At 45.0% G+C, this 19,732-nt stretch overlaps 1 protein-coding gene across 1 annotated transcript; it reads right to left on the bottom strand.

The window, feature by feature from the left end:
* Positions 1-542: 542 nt before the first annotated feature.
* Positions 543-19,612, bottom strand: LOC119389991 (short-chain specific acyl-CoA dehydrogenase, mitochondrial). The gene is made up of 10 exons (XM_037657487.1): positions 19,405-19,612; positions 18,149-18,291; positions 16,961-17,110; positions 16,151-16,262; positions 14,073-14,188; positions 7,284-7,490; positions 5,715-5,852; positions 3,527-3,622; positions 1,653-1,709; positions 543-1,078 (listed from the first exon to the last, which is right to left on the bottom strand). Exons 1-10 carry the CDS (start codon positions 19,457-19,459, stop codon positions 923-925), a joined length of 1,230 nt encoding a protein of 409 aa, XP_037513415.1. The 5' UTR covers positions 19,460-19,612; the 3' UTR covers positions 543-922.
* Between the last annotated feature and the right edge of the window lie 120 nt (positions 19,613-19,732).

The raw sequence follows: 19,732 nt of genomic DNA, 5'->3' as shown, positions 1-19,732 counted from the left end.
AACAAGAACCCCACCTGCATTAACTCAACCTATGTCAGAAAGTGGGGTGCCTGGTAAGTCAGCATTCACAAAGTGCACACAAATTAAGGGAAAAAAAAAAAACAAGACTGAAAAATAACGGCCTATTGACATTCCATGACCTGTTGAACAATGTCGAATAGATTTTTTTGAAAACTGAGAGGACAATAAGAAAGTGTAATTGCACAGTCAAAAATATGTTTCCAGGCGAAAAATTAGTTTTTTTTTACAAAGTAATAAGTATGAAAATCTTGTTCAAAAGTCCTGCGCTTCAGTGAAACGCACGTTTATGTTGTCGTGATGCAGCAAACTGTAGATGTCATACTTGTTAGTTAACGTGGCGAGCATTCACAAATTTTGTCGCTAGGACCTAAGCAGCATTGCTTACTGGAAATCAACATGACAAATCAATTTTGCGCCAAGATGATTACAACCTGTTTGCATTTTTTCTAGTAACACACCAGCACCTTTCGTTTACAATAGTAACACTACTGCACTGTAGGGAAATGAACTGAACACAAATGTCTGCTATACAACAGCTTTATTAAAAATAAAAACTTTGTGCCTACACCCAAAAAGATCTCAGCTTTCCTCCTTCACAAGGTCTCTTTTGAGCCTTTTGTCATGAGAAAGCTTTTTTCTCACTCTTCTATCCATGGCATATTTTGTACACTGGGTAACACTGTTACGAGACAACAGCAGTGCTCCGAGACTTGCTGTGACCTAACGGCTGCCACACATACACGTCCACGTAGCAGGCACAGCTGCTGCTTGATAGTGAACATGTGAGCCTAGGAATCACTCCTTCTGCCATTAAAAAAAAGAAAACTCCAGTGCTGGCGAAATACGTGGTATCACCGTTACAACCCACCTTCGTGTGGACCAATATAAAACACCATTCCAATCACACGATGCCATGCTCCTTGAGCAAGTTAGAAGCTATCACGATGCGCTGGACTTCACTGGTGCCCTCGTAGATCTCGGTGATACGGGCATCACGGTAATGCCGCTCTACTGGCATGTCGCTCACGTAGCCCATGCCACCTAAAACTTGTAATGCCTAAAAAGAAAAAAAAAATAATGCAGCAATGATGAACTGGAAGTGGAGGAAACTAATGCTTGATAAGCTTTGCACACGAGTACATGCGGTTGGTTATGCATGTGATTGCTGCAGCAGCAACACAGTATGCTATATGGGGAATTCCATCTATGCTAGTTGCTGGGCTTCTGCTGGTCAAGGATGGTCTAAATCCCTGCTTGGCGTTGTTGCAAACTGTACAAGACTGAACTGCATGTGTTAGAACTTTATTTATGAGACACGTACAAAGCTTACTATAAAATCAAACCTTTCAAAATAAATGAAACAAGAGATCAAAAATGGAATCGAAGTGATCAAGAGAACTAGAGCAACGGATCTCCATGGAGCCAACATTCACACAAATGGTTGACGCCTTTGTTTGGGCTCTCGTGAAAACAAGTCCTGTTGTTGAAATGAGGATCCCAGAGAAACCTCTTTGTTCGACCACTGCGAATAAATTCCAAGCCTACATTTGCCTTGTATGTTATACAGCCCTGCTCTAGAACAATACTTATTTGACCAGACCCAGCCTTCTACTGTTTTGCCAAAGGCTTACCTGATGTGCCACAAAGGTCGCTGCCTCTGAAGCAGCTAGTTTTGCCATGGCAGCCTCCTGCAAAGATGGCAGACAACACACACATGCTATGCGACAACAGTTGACTGCAATTCCCATGCGTAGGATTTATAGACTGGCGTCGAAAGCGTGGCATTCATAAACATTGCACTCCTTTGGAAAAAACAGTGCTCCTCAACACCTCAAGCAAAATGTTCTGACAGAGTTGCTGCCCTCCTCAGCCACATTTCTTGTAATTTGTAAGCGAAGATTCACATCAACTTCAGTAAGGAACAATGCGCGGAATATGCATCGATACACTGTCTTCTCACAGGACATCCATGAAACCCGATGTTGTAGAAGCAACACTGCCCACAATAGCAATATAGCCATGTGATGCATCAACGATACTTCCATAGCATACAAAAAAAGCAAGTGCTCAAACAACCTCCCAAGGTTATTAGCAGAGCTGCTACATTGGCTTGCCCACTATGCACCATATGTTAAAAATGTCATATTACAGTGAAACCTCGGTGATACGATCACAGTTCATACGAATTTCGGGGTGATACGAATTTTTAGTTGGTCCCAGCCAAGGCCCATTGGCCTGCAATGTAATGGAGTACGGTTGTTGCGAACAGATTTTCACCCAGCGACGTTTGATACGAACGTACGCAACCACCCAGTTACGAAGAGGTGCTGTCCGCGCTGTCGCGGATGACGCGTCAAGCACGTGCGAGTGCGGGAACGCAAGTGTGGGCATGCGCGCCGCACCGCCAAATCGTCAGAATCACGGTGTAAGAAAAACAGTTTTCTGGCGGTCAGAATAAACCTTCAGAGACACGTCACGGCCCCCGAGATTGTATGCGCGAATCTTTGAGGCTCTTATGTGCCTCCGTGTGCCTTCGCGTTTAGATTACAGAGGACATTAGCGCCATGTTTTTTTTTTCCTAACGCGTCGACGCGGGCTGCTTTCGTTGTACTGTGTTTACACGTGCCTGACTCGTGCATCAGACATCCTATGAAAGGTGGACGGGGACCGAAAGAAGCCAAGGACGGTCTTTGCGAAGGAGTCAGGCCTCACAACGTCAACGTGCGCGACCGTTCAGGTCGCACTTGTGCGGGCACGGCCGTAAATCTCCCAAAAAACATCCCCAACACCTCCGCGATAACAAAATCATAACACAGGTTGTGGTTCTGTAACTTTGTGGCCTTGATCCATCGCGTGAAAGCGCTTTTTTCGTTACTTTCGCTGCAGTACTCCGGTTTCATGCAAAAAAAAAAAAAACATACTAAAATTTGGAAGGGGCTACTACTCCTGTCGCGGGTCACAATGCACCTGGTTCATTAATTGAATACGCGCGTACAGGGCCGCATATTTACAAGTGCTGGTATGATTACCGCCATCTAAAAACTTAACTGACAATCATTCAGGGTTTTTCCTGACGTCGCTGCGGCCCTGAAAAACAATAAATGAAAATGTGCGCAAGCTTTCTTTTGTCGCATGCTAATTTTCCATGCTTTCTGGTGATGCGAATTTCGGATGATACGAATATTTTTGGTGGTCCCTTGAGATTCGTATCACCGCGGTTTCAATGTATATTTGCACATACAATACAGTCAATTCCACGCCCTATCTATACAGACATTAAGAAAAACGCTATAATCCACCAGCATTATCTCATACGGTGTAAATTAGCCTACCTATACAAAGTAGCATGAGAGGGTTTGCATTTGAGGCAGCAACCCACCTATGAAGCTATGATTTCTAATAGTAGCTGGCTAGTTTTAGACCCAGACAGAATGAATACGCACTGAAGTCTTGAGGATGTTTGTAGTGTGCCTACATAACATTTACTGCACGTAACAAAACTCACCTTTGTAAACTTATGGCCAGCATCTTTCAACATTGCCGCCCTCCACGTTAGCAGGCGGGCACTTTGTAACCTCACTTCCATGTCTGCCAGCTTCAACTGGAGAGTGAAAAAAAGGAAAGAAAGAAAGAAAGAACGGAAGAAAGAGAACGCAATAGTTTATAACAGCAGCACTAAACAACTTCAGCCTGAGAAAGACATAGCCTAATAAATGTACCAAATAACGCGCCTATGCTTATTATGCTGGTGCCCACAGCAACACCACTTGTAAAGTTACGCCTTGTGTTAGCAGTGCATGTGCCATATGTGGTAACTGCACCAAACAAGACCATGCTTGCCCTTGTGTAATACAATAACTGCTTATTAGTTGTTAGTGTTCCTTATTTCCCCGCTGCTTTCTTTCTATGGCATTTCTTGCATTTATGAGTAGCGTATTAAGAGTTTTTGGGACAGTATGCCGTAAAGAGGGCCACTTTCTCAGCTTGGCTCCTTCCATGTTTGTGTGTGTGTTTGTGTGAGCAACAGAAGCTGCATTGATAAGGATCCACAGTTTGTGAAGCTAGGCACACGAAATGTGGACACAACAGAAACATTTGTCTTCCATTTCATTCCTTTTGTGCCTCATTTTCAAGAGTACTTCGTTAAAGCATGTCTCCATGCACATCTGGTGGATAAAATCTAGCTCTATCTCTGTTCTAACTTGACAAACCTGGTGGATCAGATCCGGCTCTAACTCAGCAAATAATTTGGCATGTTTCGTTGATATTATTGAAATAAGCTGTTTTGATGCCCCTGGGTTTACGAAACTGACCCCAAGCTGCTAAAGTGGCTTGATTTCAACTTACCAGATGGTGCCAGTGTGTTTGCACTGGTGATGCATTAACGATGCGGAACACTATTAAAAGTCTTATTATTTACTGCATCATTAGCTCTGTTTTATTCCCCTCCACCTTCTGCACTGGTTCACAGTTCACAGCACTGCAGTCCTCGATTCTCTGGTGCACTGAGCGCCCACTGCATCGTGGCCCACGATTGCAGCCCGGTGCCTAAGTGCAGCAAACTTCTGTGCCTTCTCGTTAGTGCACCTTGAAAGCAGATGATGTGTTGATGCTGATCGTGGATGTGGACCAGAATACTTCAATGTGAACGGTGTCGAACATCAATTATTTCCCATTGTGGGTGAGAACTGTGTGATAGGTGTGGGTGGTAGCGTGATGCTTCACGCAACGGCTGGCGAGTGAATTAATCATTTGGCAACGAACTGTGGCGATAAGCTCCCGCTGCTCATATTTTTCAGACAGTGATTATTTGTTTTTAACAAATCCCAGGGCAGAGACTGGGGCAATCAGAAGTATCAGCAGTTGCAGCGCTGTCACCACTCCCTGACGCTGTCGTCATTCTCCATAAGTTCATGCAGTTGTAAAATCTCCTGTTTTACTCATATTACCTATAAGAGGAATGCCAACTTGGCACGGCAGTTCATCGGTTTCTTTGTCTTCACTATCAGAGCAGAGTCAATTATGGTGTAAAAAAAACATGCCCATGGTAGCAGATGATCCCGTACAAAACAAACAAACTGTGCAGAAATTACAGGTAGGCAAATCCTTTTCGACATGTTCTCTGCCCAGTGTGGCACACAGCAACCAACAGGCCTACACCAGTGTGCTTGATTAAGAAACAAAAAGAACAAGGACGAGACGGCATTGCAAGCGCACTGCACCACCAGAACTTTTTCGGAAGCCGTTCCATGCACCACTCCAGAATCGAACACACCTATCACGCTAATACCCTGCTCTACTAAGGTAAGTGATGACAATGAAGAGCAAGCACCAATGAGACGTTGAGCTGACAATGCAGTGTGGGTGAGCATATTTGGAGAGGTGTTTGCTAGCGTTTGCTCTGGAGGCTCAAAAGCACTGCTGAGAAAGAGTACAGATGAAGCAAAGCCTTGCTGTCATATTCACATAAACGCTGCTTATACTAAAACACCTAACAGTTGTCGCATCAATGGGCCAGGGGTACATGCAGGTGAACAGATTTTCATGCGCTTGTGCCCTTCCTGTCGGCTCCAACGCTGCTGCAGGGAACAACATAAGAGGGCCTTAGAAACCTAAATGTGGTTTTTCTGATGTGCACTAGAGATTCTGTAGGCATTTTTGCCAGGCTCCACAACACCGGCCTCACAGCTTACCTGAATAGCCTGGAATTTGTGGAGAGGTTGGTTGAAGGACTCCCGCTTGCCAGAGTATTCGATGGCACAATCCAAGGCTGCTTGGCCAATCCCAAGTGCCTGGCCAGCAATGCCGATGCGACCAGAGTCTAGCACACTCTGCGAAAAGCGGGGAATAAGAGATGCTAGGCCATAATTGCATTCGCTTGTGATTTGCTTGCAAGGTTCTCAGAAATGAATATTAGGGGTGTGCGAATATTCGAAATTTCGAATATTTTCGAACAGTGTTTGCTATTCGATTCGATTCGCACTGGAATTTTACTAATCGAACTTCCCAAAAACAAATACAGTCAACGTCCGATTGAAAGTGACCCCTTCAAATTTTCAATATGCTTCACCTCATCACACCTCGTTGCGGCAAAGCTGCCTTTCAACCTCTGCTACAGCTGCAAATGTATTAACTCAAGAAAACGCTGGTTCTAACATGGTGATGAAAGATGTGGCAGAGGTGGGGGCTCAATTAATGCTGTTCTGGACCTGAAATTTGGGCAGGAAGTCCGAAAAATCGGAAGCCGAAGTTTTTAGCATGCAAAATTTCAAATGTTCTTATATATCGATGTCTACGAGGCAGATTTGGAACTCCGGACTTGAAGGGAGCACACCCTTGTCCACCACATCAGTTGGGCTTCCACAGAAGTTGAAAGAGGAGGAGAGGCAGAGGAAATGGCATCTTTGCCTATCACATGTAAAGTGTTGTCGGCGACACTTTGGTTGCACCAAATCATGTATATCAATAAAATTCGGCCTCTACATTGCCTCATTCTTGATAAGACAACTATGAAACACCACCCCGCCGGTGCTTCATCAACCTAGCGAAAAGAAACACTTTCATGTTGCTATCTCATAAGAATATGCTTAGGAATCCTCTCTAAGTTTTTTTTTCTGCAATTTCACTTCAAAGTATTAGAAGAATATTCTAGAAATATTTGAGAAATATTAGAAAAATATTCAATTCGATTCGCACCCAAAATTTTGCTATTCGCACAGCTCTAATGAATATTGCACAAGTAAATCCTTTCAAAAGCCCAGTAGGTGGAGGCACTTGATATCATAAACCTACTGATAATAACAAGCTTTCTTGTCTGAAAAGAAAACTATTGCCAGCTACAATTTGGTGCAGGTTGTGCTGGTTTTGGTGCTGGTTGGTGCCAAATGCAAGCAAGTAAACAATGTTGCGGATGTGCACAGGCAATATTAACAGCCTTTCCATCGCTGTAAAAATCAACTGTCCCATCTGCGCCACGCAAGGGCGTCAACACTAAGTTCGATTGCACCCCAAGCCTGATCTCAATGAGGTGGTCTTAAAAGTGAGTGAACGCGAGCTAGTTGTGTTACATGGTCTTGTGTTACATGCAAAACTTTACGCATGGCATGCCACACTTCTCTGGCTTTTCTGTAATGGCAGATTACGACAGATGGCAACCTACTTACGCAGCGAGGCACAATGCAATGATCTCTTCTGCAAGCACATTCAGAATTAACGCTTGCTACAAGACATAGCCGATTTCGGTTCAACGCAAGACAGCTCACCATGGCAATTTTGAAGCCGGCTCCATCTTCACCCAATCGGTTCTCCTTGGGCACAAGGCAGTCTTCGAAGATGAGTTGGGCCGTTGACGAGCCCTTGATTCCCATCTTGTCCTCCTTCTTGCCCAAGCTCAGACCAGGTGTCGGCATTGGCACAATAAAGGCATTGATTCCTTTGTGCTTTCTGGACTTGTCTACTGTGGCCATCACCTGCATTTGTCAACCAGTTTGCTACCTTAAATCACTTGTACACTTCCCCAACTCCGGTGCCCTGCAAGGCCTTCAGTCTCACTCTCCAGCCCAAACTGTTAAAGCGGCCCTGCTACACTTTTCCAAGTAACCATTGAATGGCTTCATTAAAGGAGTTTATTGCCTCACAAATCGACTGCTGCAAAAATTTTTAGAATCCGTCTAGTATGAGCGGAGTTACAGAGATTTGACGCACGCTGTAATTGCTTTCTCTCTTCTCTCGTCCTGATGAGCCACTGGAAGCTAAGCCAGGGAGGCATGACACGGGGAAAAGAAGTTACGTTACGCGCGTCATGACCTGGAGCACTTTTTATTAATTTTTTTCTCCGAATGTGCGCCTTACTTTCAGCGCGCGTGCGGACACGTGGCGACTTTCAGCGGTGGCCGCAATTACTATGCAGCTCACAATGCTCAAATCAGCCAATGGCATGAAATTTGGGTGTATGGCACCATTTGTAGAAAGAAAAGAAAGCGATTTCTAGCTGACTTTGAGAATTAATTGTAAATTCAGGGCCGCGTGCTGTGCTATAATGTTTGGCTCGCGTGTTCTCAGGAGCCTCGACTACCGATCAGCAGCGTTTTCTGACCATGCTGAAAAAGTGCTTAAGAAGGAACACCGCTCTTTGAAATTAAAAAAAAAAGTAAATGCTGGCCGCAGGAGCGTAGGCACAAATTTTTTTCGGCTTGGAAAGAAAGGGGGCGGGGGGGGGGGGCATTCAGCCACCCTTGATGTATGTTTGTACATGTGTTTGCTTGTGTCTAAAAATTTCAGGGGGGTTGGGGTATTCAGGACCCCCCCCCCCCCCCCAGATAACAGTCAGTTTCTACAGCCTGTTTAAAAAGCAGCATCTAGTCTATGGGCAAGCCGTATGTCATGATATTGGCAAGATGAAGTACTGCTGTAAAATGTACAGATAAGACAAGTTTCTTCCCACCTATCTAATTTTGATTCGCAGTTGTAGGCATAATAAGTGCTGGCATGACAGCATAAAGTTGCTGCAAGTTTCTTTATAGCACGAATTCATCGAACACTTCCGTTCCACTGATATATAAATTTTTTACATTGGTGAGATAACTGATAACAGCCCCTTATTTAATACATATCAAGTGTGGCAGTGAACAGAACCTCAATACATACACAGTATACTATGTACAGTAAGCTCGTTAATTTGAGCCTCGTTAATTTGGAAAATCGGATAATTCGGGCATTGGATGTGTTCCCTGGTCTAGGCCAGCATATGCATTGTTTAATGGTATCAAACTCTCGTTAATTTGGTCACGTTTGGCCACAACCTGGCCAATTCGGACAATCCTCGGAGCGCACCGAGCGTGAAGTGCCGCAAATGTGTGACGCGAAAGAGGAAAAATGGCATTCGCAGATAATCAAAACGAGGCTGCGCTGCCCGCATCGCTATCTTCATCAGTTAGTGACCACAGTTTTGTCCACATGTCGATCTGGCACTCAGCAGCTTCACTTTAACTTGATGCAATGTGTGTGCACTGTCACAAAACTCAAACATGGCGGAAGCCATTGAAGATGAAGAGCTTTCAGCTGCGGTCGGTATGCTGGCATAAAACTCGTTTGCTACATTGCGATGGACAAACTATCAGTTGCCAGCTATCTTACCTGCGAAAGAACTATCATCACGTGCGCGTGGTAGTGTTGGCGGTACATAGTAAGGGAGGGGTGCAGAGTGCGTTTTGGGCTATTTATACACAGTAGCCTCGCATTGTTGTTGCATTGTGAATGAAGGATAAAGAAAACTGCGGCTTGTACTCTGCTCTTGTGAAAAAAATCACGCCATATCCACGAAGCGAATGATGATTGAGGAGCTGGCGAGCCCTCCGCTCTGCCGCCTTGTCTTCTTCGTTCATGTTATTAGTATCCTGATGTTTTGTTCTTTTTCTTTCAAGAATTAACGATCGAGTGATCACATGAGCGGATCATTAAGCTTTTCCTAACGTTGAGGTGTGAATGATCGTTCAGACTGGTATGAGACGCGGTCCAACCATATGTGATTTTGCCTGTGTTAATGTCATCATCAAGGCATTCGAAAAACAAGAGGAAGAAGACTTTTGCACGAGCGTGCGCATGCTACAGTTGGCTATGCTATATGTGGTTTTGCTTGCGTTAATATCATCATCAACGCGCTTGGAGAACAAGAGGAAGAAGACTTCTCTTTCGCGCGAGCTGCGCCTGTAGCGGTCGCCTCTGGAACTAAGGTTATGCGTACTGTGCAGGACTTTGCCCCAGCTTAAAGGGGTCATGAACCACTTTTCCAAGTAATGATCTAATGACCTCAGTATTGGAGTTTACTGCCTCCTGAATCGATTGCCGCAAAAATTTCTCGAATCCGTCAAGAACGAGCGGAGTTACAGGGGTTTGGCGCATGCTCTCAGCACTTTCTCTCTTTTCTCGTCCCAACGACCGCACTGGAAGCTACAGAGGGAGGGATGGCATGGGGGAAAGAAGTTACGTCAGCGCGCGTCGTGAAACGTGATCGCTCTACCGCTGTGATTTGCTTGCGCGAGTGTGGCTACCGTGTAAAGTTAGCAGAGTGAGGAGTGCGGCGCCGACAAGTGGCGGCACCCCGTGGCAAGAAGCACATCTGATCAGAACACCGCTCTCGTTTTATGTTGGCTATCAGCCAATGAGGATGCTATGTCTTTTGCGACGCGGAGAAGCAGATACGCGACGTCAACCGGCAGGCGCTCCGCCCACCGACGAGAGTGAGAACCAGGGCCGTACCCAGGAATTTTTTTCGGGGGGGGTTTGCGTGTAGAACGGCTGCCATTTTTTAAGATTTATACTGGCTTATTTTCGTGAATAAAACAAGTACATCGCTTACTTGTAATAATTCGATGGTACTTTTCAATTATTTGTACCCAAATAAAGAAATTGGTATGTCAACCTCAAATTCTGGTTAAAGCAAGAAATAAGTTTGGACAATAGCACCACCAAAGCTGGGGACACCGCGACCAACGGCTCCTGATGAAGTAACACAATGTAACCGCGGTACAAAAACGGTATGTATGTGTTACAAGCTGCCACTCTAGCGTCGCCAGCGCAAAGTCGGCGACGGGAATGGCAGCAGGTTAGGACGTCGTTCCGTACGTAAGCAGAGACAGTAAAGAGATCAGAGACGTGTGAGGGGAGGCGAACCAGAATGTGTAGGTGCCATGCCACTCACCTTCCTTGGGCATTGCCCAGTGGTAAAGGCGTCACTTTGCCCAGCGTTGAACGTAGAACAAAGGTCACTTGGAGTTGCACTGCGGCCACCATCATTTCCCGGCGGCGCATGGGTGTCCTGCTTGTGTTCGTTCTCAGGTGATTCATATAAACCGGTGCATTCTCCTGAGTCGCTACAGAAGTTCGGACGCGCTTGGCTTTCCACCAGTGCTGAGGAGGGCGAAGTTTTATCCTTCGAAGGAGGCGGTTCTTCTCCGTCCGCTTCATCGGTTCGAACTTTCTTGAAGTAAGACGCAAGACTCCTTTGCTTCGTTGTTGCAGAGTGTCTTTTCATTTTCCTGTGCACGCACACAGAAGTGGCCAGTGGCTCCAAAAAGACGTTTGCGACTGCTTCGACTGCCTGGCGTGAACGGCGGGCGATGTTTTCTTCCTCTCTTATCCACTTTGCAGTGGCTAGAATGTAGAAGTGTGATGAACGCGCCGGCTCCCGCGTGGCGCATGTGTTTTCTGAACGCCGCTACAGCTGGTGTGCATGCAGGCCCATTATTGTACTCCAGCTGCAGCAAGCTGGGTTAACGCTACTTAAAGACCTTTTCACAGAAGACTCCACGGGCACTGCATACTCCCCTTAATATACGTGAACCCCCAAGAATGCACTGCCGAAACATTTGCACTCCCCTGGTACAGTCCAGAAAGGAGGTGTTGCTCCGTTCCTGTGAAAAAGTCACCTTTTCACAGACGGCTCCCTGGGCGTCTGCATAATTCTCTCTGGGCTGCGCTAATTAAATAGCCGTGACCCCCCAAAAATGCACCTTGTAGGCTGTGACGTCAGCCTCTGTACTCCCGCGCGCAGCCCAGCTTGGCGGCGTTTTTTCTCTCCTGTGAAAGTTGACCGCTGGTGCCGGATTGTGTGCCGGCTGTATCCTCGCTTTGTGCGCTTTGTAGGGAGGCGCATATACCTTCTGTGTACAGAAGAGGTAGATGTCCTTGCGTGTGGTTAAGGTCGTTCGAAGTTGCTCGGATATGCCAGTCTTTCAGTAGATGTCATCTTCGATGATTCGTTTCGGTGGCGAGGACTACAGTTTGAGAAAAGTTTACCCTGCAGCCTGCGTCCTCGGAATGCGCCGCTGAGTTTTTCCGCTTAGGGGTTTCGTTCCCTGGCAAATTTGCGCACGTCGTGGTGGTGTTGCCGTTGCTGTCGAACTGTTTACCTTCACAGAAGGAGACGCGCTTTTCGTAGGAACCCAAAGCCGACACGTGCGGTCCACACAGACGGATAACTTCTCCAGCGGCAATGCACAAGGAAAGCATCTGGAATCAATAAAGGAGCTGCTACGGGGTGAAAGACGAAAAAAAAAAAAAAAAGACTCGAAGGAACGCGAGGGCGAAGTGCAAAGCTGTACAAATAGGGCAGGTGCGCGTGCGGGGGAGGGAGCGCTGAGGTGTTCTGGTAAAAGGGTAGGTTTGAAGAAAGGAAGAAGAGGGAAGCAATGCCAGGAAAGTTGCAGTGTAACTTTGGCAGCTGGTGGTCGCTGTGAAGGCGGGTAAATATTTTAGTATCACCCGAAAAGTTAAAGCATCAAAAAAATTTCGGGGGGGGTCAGAACCCCCTCAACCCCCCCCCTAGTTACGGGCCTGGTGAGAACCGTCCTCTGTTTGAAAAGAGGGTGCCTGAGAAAACAGCAACTTTGCGCTCCGCTTGCAGCCTTTATGCGGCGCGCACGACTGCAATATTTGGCTGAGCAGTTCATAGCCGTGTCAGCTTTCCGCAGGATGTGTTTCTTCAACAAGCCCAAGGGGTGCTTCATGACCACTTTAAGAACCTGGCAAGCCAGCTCCTAAAATAAGTACTGGATTAACGTATTCATGAAGAACCTGAAAATGCATAGATGTAATAGACACTTGTTTATTGTTTTCTTGATACTTTTGATAATTTGGCATTCAGTTGTTTTGTACATCTTTTCCGATCTCGTGGAATCCGTATTAACGAGCTTTTACTGTACTATGTTTGTAGTACATAGTATTACATACATAGTACATACTATGTAGCACATAGTACTGGGACGAAAAATTTTTTTTAGAACCATGCGCTCTAGGAAAGTTCTACCTACTGTATATTGGTAGTAGTAGCAGTGTGTGCATACAACTTGTATTTTTTTCACTCAGGATTAATAAATTAAATTTAATTAGCCAACCTTTTCATTCTTGCTCGAATCGGTAAAATATTAACTTGAAGTTGTAGGCTGCCTCAAATAACCCCAGAATCAAGCACATATTTTGTGCTGAAATCTGCCTGGTTGTTGCTTCTGAGAAATAACAAAAGCACGCAAAACACGCCAAATATGAAATACACATGCACTCGCGCACTGCTACTCAAGCGCTTCCAAGCATTCTTTGATTGATACACAGCTGCGTTCATTCATTGTACAGGGCTTCATGCTATTTGATGTACGTACTGCTGGCGCGTCCATCATCGAGCGCGAAGCCCTGTACAATGCAGCGATGAACAAACGCAGCTGTGTATCAACCAAAGAACGCTTGGAAGCACTGCAGTAGTGGCGCGCGAGCGTGCATCTATTTTAGGTGTGGCATGTCTTGCGTGCTTTTTTTTTTTAAAATACAAACAGGCAGATTTCAACACAAAATAAATGTTTTGTTGAGGGGTTATTTGAGGTGGCCTACAACTTAAAGTCAATATTTTTACTGATTTGAGCAAGAAGAAAAGAGTTGGCTAATTAAAGTTAATTAAGTAGTACTACTTAGTAATGAAAAAATACGGGTTTATGTACACACGGCTACCGCTAAAATACCACAGGTAGAACCTTGCTAGAGCGTATGTTTTTGTTTTTTAAACTCTGGGTCCGAGTTCGCTGGCACACTCGCTATAGTGTATAGATTTAACATATCCAGTGTAGACTTTTGCACCATCAACAACTGAAAGACGAACATCTAGGTCCAATTTACAACATATTTACTATGTAGTACCATGACAGTGATGCTGTACAGTAACTCTCCATTTACTACCAAATTTACCGCATAAAGCCTTAGCTAACAAAAAGATGTCCCTGGATGGTTATGAATTTCTTTGAGTAAAGTTCAACAAACTCATTGCTCATTTCTGAAATACATTAACGTACAGCAGACGCTCAATAAATGAAAATCTCTTAAACGAAATTGCCGCTTAAATGGAACAACCGCCTCTAATGCGATTGGTCTTGTACTTGAATTCTGCACCCCTGTTCATCTCTTAGTAAATGGAACTCCTGTTAAATGGAACATATTTTCCTGGTCCCTCCAGGTTCCCTTTGACGAGAGTCTACTGTGAAGTAGCTGTACTCAACCAGAGTACTTACGATGGCTGCTTCACCCTCGTATGCACTCGTTATCCAAGCCTTGGTGCCGTTCAGCCTATAATGGTCCCCTTCCAGAACTGCGGTTGTGGAAGCTGCACCAGCATCACTGCCATTGCCTAGAGAGAGTGTCAACAGCAATGAAATGTGATAGCACAACTCCATAAAGCAATAGCACTGAAGAGCTTTTCCTAGTTTGGACTGCGGTGTGTACATTTCGGAGCATGTCCTTTGCAGTCAAGAGGTGCTGAATTCTGCAATGTATCCAAGTGCGAAGTGGGGAATCTACATCAGATGGCCCGGTTTGATACGGAAGGCGTGGCTTTGCATTTATTTGTACTGCAGATTTAGAGGGATAAAGAGTGCAGTCGAGGGTAATCTGCCATGTGGTTTCACCCACTACGGATTGACCATATCACACAAGGATAACACCTCAAAACAAGGCAGCTGCTCACGATATTCAGCAAAATTTTCATAGTCAAAGAGACATGCCTCTATGTACATGCTGCAGCTACTACCTCAGGTGGTTTTCGGGCTACTGACAAGTAAGCAGCTGCTTTAGCAGAGTGTGACGTTGGGCGAGTTGCTCCCCTCTATTTGGCAAGTCTAGAACTTTACACACAGTATGACAGGCGAGGTGATGTGTGCATGAGTACCTCTATCATAGCCATCACTATAAAAGACCTGCAGCAAAAATGAAGAAAAACAAAAACAAAACAAAGATATGTTGTTTTATGTGTCAGAGCCCAGACCTGTATATTAGCCATGTCATAGTAGGGGACTCCAGATAAATTTGACTACATATTTCGTTGTTGTAACGCACAAATAGTTTGAATACAGGCATTTTCACAGTTCGTCCCCATCGGAACACAGCCACCACAGCAGGATTGAGCCAGCAATCTAGAGTTCAGAAGTCCAAGAATGTACAAGACGCTTTGCTACCTCAAAAAGTGAACTAATATAGTACTAAATAGCTAGAGTATGTTTAGAACACGTGCCAGTGGTAGAACTCATTGAGTTGTTGGTTCTCCCTGTTACGTCTGCTGGGCATGTGTGACTACTGGATAGATAATGCCACATGGTGTGTTACATAGCACCGTTTCGCATGCGAAACTGCCAGAAGCAGAGCACAGCAGCATTTAACATCTCTCTGTGTTTCGCACTACCGTGCATTACATACCAACATGTCCAATTGTCCGGTCTTGTGGACCACTCGAGATCCTTCAGCCGGAGTAAAATAATGATGTGCAAATAATGCACAGATCAAGAGGAAATTGAGGCAGACAAACTTTATCAAACGCCCCTGATAAACAGAAAAAATACAATCCTTCCTTTGTTTCAAAACAAATCGAAGTACAGTGACTGCAGGGGGAGGGCCTCACCGGGCACATAAAGTGTTTGCTTTACTGCTCACGAAACGTCACACATAACATCCCTTCCTTAACGAGTTCGTGATAGTGACAGACAACACCAAAACTATTCAGGAGTTTCATTATTTAATTCTTCTCTTTTTCCTTTCTGTTGCTCGACTGAAATGTGCGAAATGTCAAGGCAGAGAAAGAACACTGTACGCATGTGCCGCCATCTTCTTTCGCCATCTTAGTCTAGTTGCACTGCACATTATATATATTCAGTAACCTGTTTTCGGGCCGTTTTTTTTTCGTCCACAATGACCATCTGTTAACTAGCAGCTCACCTCTGAATTCGGATGCAGTTCCTTCTTTTTGTGCAACACACATAAGCAGAGGAAACTGTCTCCTCTACTTTCGTGCTGCACCATTCTCTTAAATGTAGGAATAACTGGCGCTAAATGGTTGAGAGGATGATACATGAGAGGACGATACAGGCACAATGCTTGCTTAAAATGGGCAGCATGACAATGGAAAGACAGTGTTGTGCATGTATGTGTGTTCCTCCAGCTGATCTGCACATTCCGATTGCGAATCCAGACGAACGAGCTCGCAAATGTGCACTAGCGGAAAGCAGATAAGCAGGAAGACAAAGGCACAGCTCTGCATCCGTGCATTCCTTGTTGTACAAGCTTAATGCTGACCTTCCATTATCAAAGGAAGCACACTCACCAGGTTCAGAGAGAGCGAAGCAGCCAACTTTGTCTCCTGTGGTGAATGGTGGAATGAATTTCTGCTTCTGTGCTTCAGAGCCGTACTTGAGGATGGCACCTAGGTATAGGGACTGTTGTCCCAATGGAAGACAAATCGACCCACAAAAGTTAAATCAGTCAGGTAAAGGAGATTCAGTGCAACCGCTTCATCTTAACCAGGTTAGACAACTATCAGTAAGGCATTTAGTCCAAACGAATGAGGGCAGTAAGCTGGACTGGTAAATTACGCTTCTGGATTACGAATGAGCCTAGCAGCATGTGCTCCTAAATATAAGTACACTGATAGCTTTACGTTTCGCCCCCCACTGAAATGCGGCTGCCATGGCCTGGATTAGAATGCATGCCCCCGTGCTTAGCGGCTCAAAACCTTATCTACTAATCTATCATTGTGAACGGCAGTCAATAGTTTGACATAAGAATTTGCTTAGATGATCTTTTGACTATAGCTGAAGGAGCTCCCCAAATGCCACAGTCTAGGGTATAATAATAATAATTGTCGACCCAAAACCACGATATGATTATGAGGGACAGTATAGTGGAGGGCTCCGGACATTTTAACCACCTGGGGTTCTTTAATGTGCACCTAAACCTAAGCCAAAGGGCCCCTAGCATTTTCACCACCATTGAAAATGCAGCCGAGGTTCGATCCTGCAACCTTTGGGTTAAGGTCTGGTGTATGCACAGGACTCAAGGAGTTTCCTAGCCGCTCCATAATTCATAGTCATCACTGAGATTAGTCATATGACTTGAACGTTGAAGGGCTGCTTACATTGTTAACGCTCATAACGACTCCTGTGGAGGCACAGCCCCTGCTGATTTCTTCCATTCCAATAGCATAGGCTAGGTAATCCAAGCCTGCGCCACCCAGTTCAGTTGGCACAGCTACGGCCATAAGACCCATTTCTCCCAATTTCTTGACCTGAAAACAAGAGATTATTTATTAGTGGCACGAGCACTGAAAGAGACTCTTGTTTGTCTTACAAGCCTTTCCGGTCGAGCACTTCCAGTTTTCCGAATGCTCATAAAAAGTCATGTAAACAATAAAAATAGCACGAAACAGATGGTTCTGGTTCAGTTTAAGAATTGTATACATAGAATATCTGAAAATAGGTTCACTTCAGGGCCAATTAACTGTCTGGATTAAAATGAAAATTATTTTAATGAATTCATTGAAAGAGCAGGCAGTTTTTTGTGAGCAGCTAAGATCATTGCGGCAGCCGGTGGAGCAGATCTCACTTCATTATACATGGCCTCCGAGATCCGCTTCGGCAGCGCAAGAAAACCCAAAGTTAACCCACGGAATACACCAGGGCGCACGAACACCAATGTGTAGGTGTCACTATCAGACACCTAAGTTAAGGATTAGGGTCGCTTCCAATTTTTAAAATTTATTCTGAATTATGTCAGACGTACAGATGGCCTAGGATGACTGGTAAGAAATGCTCTGCCTAGATTAATATAGCATATTTATTGCTAAACTCTGCCTACAACTGCGACCGCCATGTTACATATTACTGAAAGTAAAGACCATTTTAGAATAGTGTTACACATGTGTATGTGATACACATGTGTATGTGTACTGCACTTCACTGGGTAAGCGGGCGTAATTTGTTGCACCTTAATGCGCAAGAAATAAAAGCAACTAAAATTGTAGGTGTTTGTTTCAGACAGTGTAAAAAAAGGAAGTGAATCGTCACAAAGTAACCTTCCAGAGGTATGTCGCCCTCGTCATTTAGAAGCTTGCAGAGACAACAAAAAGTACTTAACCACCTGTCCCAACTGATGCATTACGTTTCTTTGTGACGGATAATAACTGTCGGTGAATGTTGAAACTTTCCCCTCCAGCGCAGGTGGCAGGAAGTTGAAACGTTTTTGCTATTTCAAGAGCGCTTCATGGCTCTGTGAATGCAGCAATGGGACTGCTTCCCATCCAGTCGTAATTAGCCGACAATCTAACCTGCTCGCGAGGATACCGATGCTCTTTGTCGATGACTCCGGCAACGGGCTTCAGCTCTTTTTCGGCAAACTCCCTGCATGTCTTGCGGAGCATTTCGTGAGTTTCTGGCAGCTGAACAAAAATGCTCCGGACGGCCTGCCATCCTGCAATGTAGAGGGGAGAGTATCGGTTAATAGTAATGACAAACGACACACGTTAACAAATAATAACAACATCTGAAGTGTTAACGTGACACAACCACGATACCATTACGAGGCACGCCGCAGTGGAGGGCTCCGGAAATTTCAACCACTTGGTGCTCTTTAACGTTCATTGACATCGCACAGTGCACGGGCTTCTAGCATTTCGCATCCATCAACATGCGACTGCCGCGGCCGGAATCGAACCCGCGACCTTCGAGTCAGCAGCCGAGCATCGTAACCACTGCACCACCGCGGCGGACTATTGACAGGCGTAAAACGTTTGAAAAGGGGCCAAGCAGAACACAACAAAAACTAACCTTCAGCAATTGGTTTACATTGAAATAAATAATTAAATTTAATGACTCGAAGTTAATAACTAAAGCCGCGGAAGAGGCAAATCAGCGTGTAAACAATCCTTTCTTATCTGTGTCAATTTTGAATGTGTCACGCACGACTTCATTTTTGTGAATGTGCAAGTGTGCAAATAAGCAAAGAAAAGAAAATAAGCAGGCCGCATATACTGTGCGTCACATTGCGTGATTCTCGTGTTCTGTCCTCCCTGCTTGTCCCTTTTTTACTTTAGTCATTTATTTTACACCTGAAAAGCCGAACGTCAACCCTATACAAAAGGCGCAGCTGTTTTTACATACGTGATTAAGAACCTGGTCACACAGAGGACGAAGGTGACGACTGAGGATTTAAAATTAATACATGCGGTGGATCACGTCCTCTTTATCCATTTCTTCGCTTCTATTTTGCGCACGGACACCCGCACTTAAGCGTGAGTAGCCATCATCTCAAGTAAACAAATGCCACGAAAGCCGATAAACCAAACAAGAGTGGCAGATTCAAGGCCGACGGCTTCAACAAGCGTTTTCATGCTTTTAGGTCGCACCGTAACGACACGTTAAAGTGCTAGCCTCGTCTTGCGCACTTAACGAGCCCAACTTTGCGACGGAGAAAGAAAATTCCTAAAGAGCGCTATGAGGAAACGCTCATACATATGTCAGTGTACTATTACCCACCTCGCTACCACCGAAATTCGATAAGTTTCAGGAAAGTAGGCACACTTACTATTGCACCCTCTGAGAGGTCTGGAGAGAACCTTGCGAAGCATTGCCGCTGACATGAGTGACGGCTCCTTGCGGAAGAATAAAACGCACTCGTGAAGTCTGAAGTTCTAACTGATGTTTGGATCGCACGCACGACACCAAAACCGCCCAAACCCAAACTCTACGGAAAGCCGGAAAACCACTTCACTGCAATGCTCATCGCGCACTGTGGCAAACCGAAAGTTGTGTTGCTACCGTTTAGAGCAAAACTCGCTGTTAATTTTTTTTTCTGCGAGATCTAAACTCAGCGGGTCAAAAATAGCAATTAAACAAAACATCAGATGAATACA

This window comes from Rhipicephalus sanguineus, chromosome 4 (genome assembly GCF_013339695.2).
Source record: "Rhipicephalus sanguineus isolate Rsan-2018 chromosome 4, BIME_Rsan_1.4, whole genome shotgun sequence".
NCBI lineage: Eukaryota > Metazoa > Arthropoda > Arachnida > Ixodida > Ixodidae > Rhipicephalus > Rhipicephalus sanguineus.
Note: the sequence above shows the minus strand (reverse complement) of the source record. Positions and strands in the feature narration are given on the sequence as shown.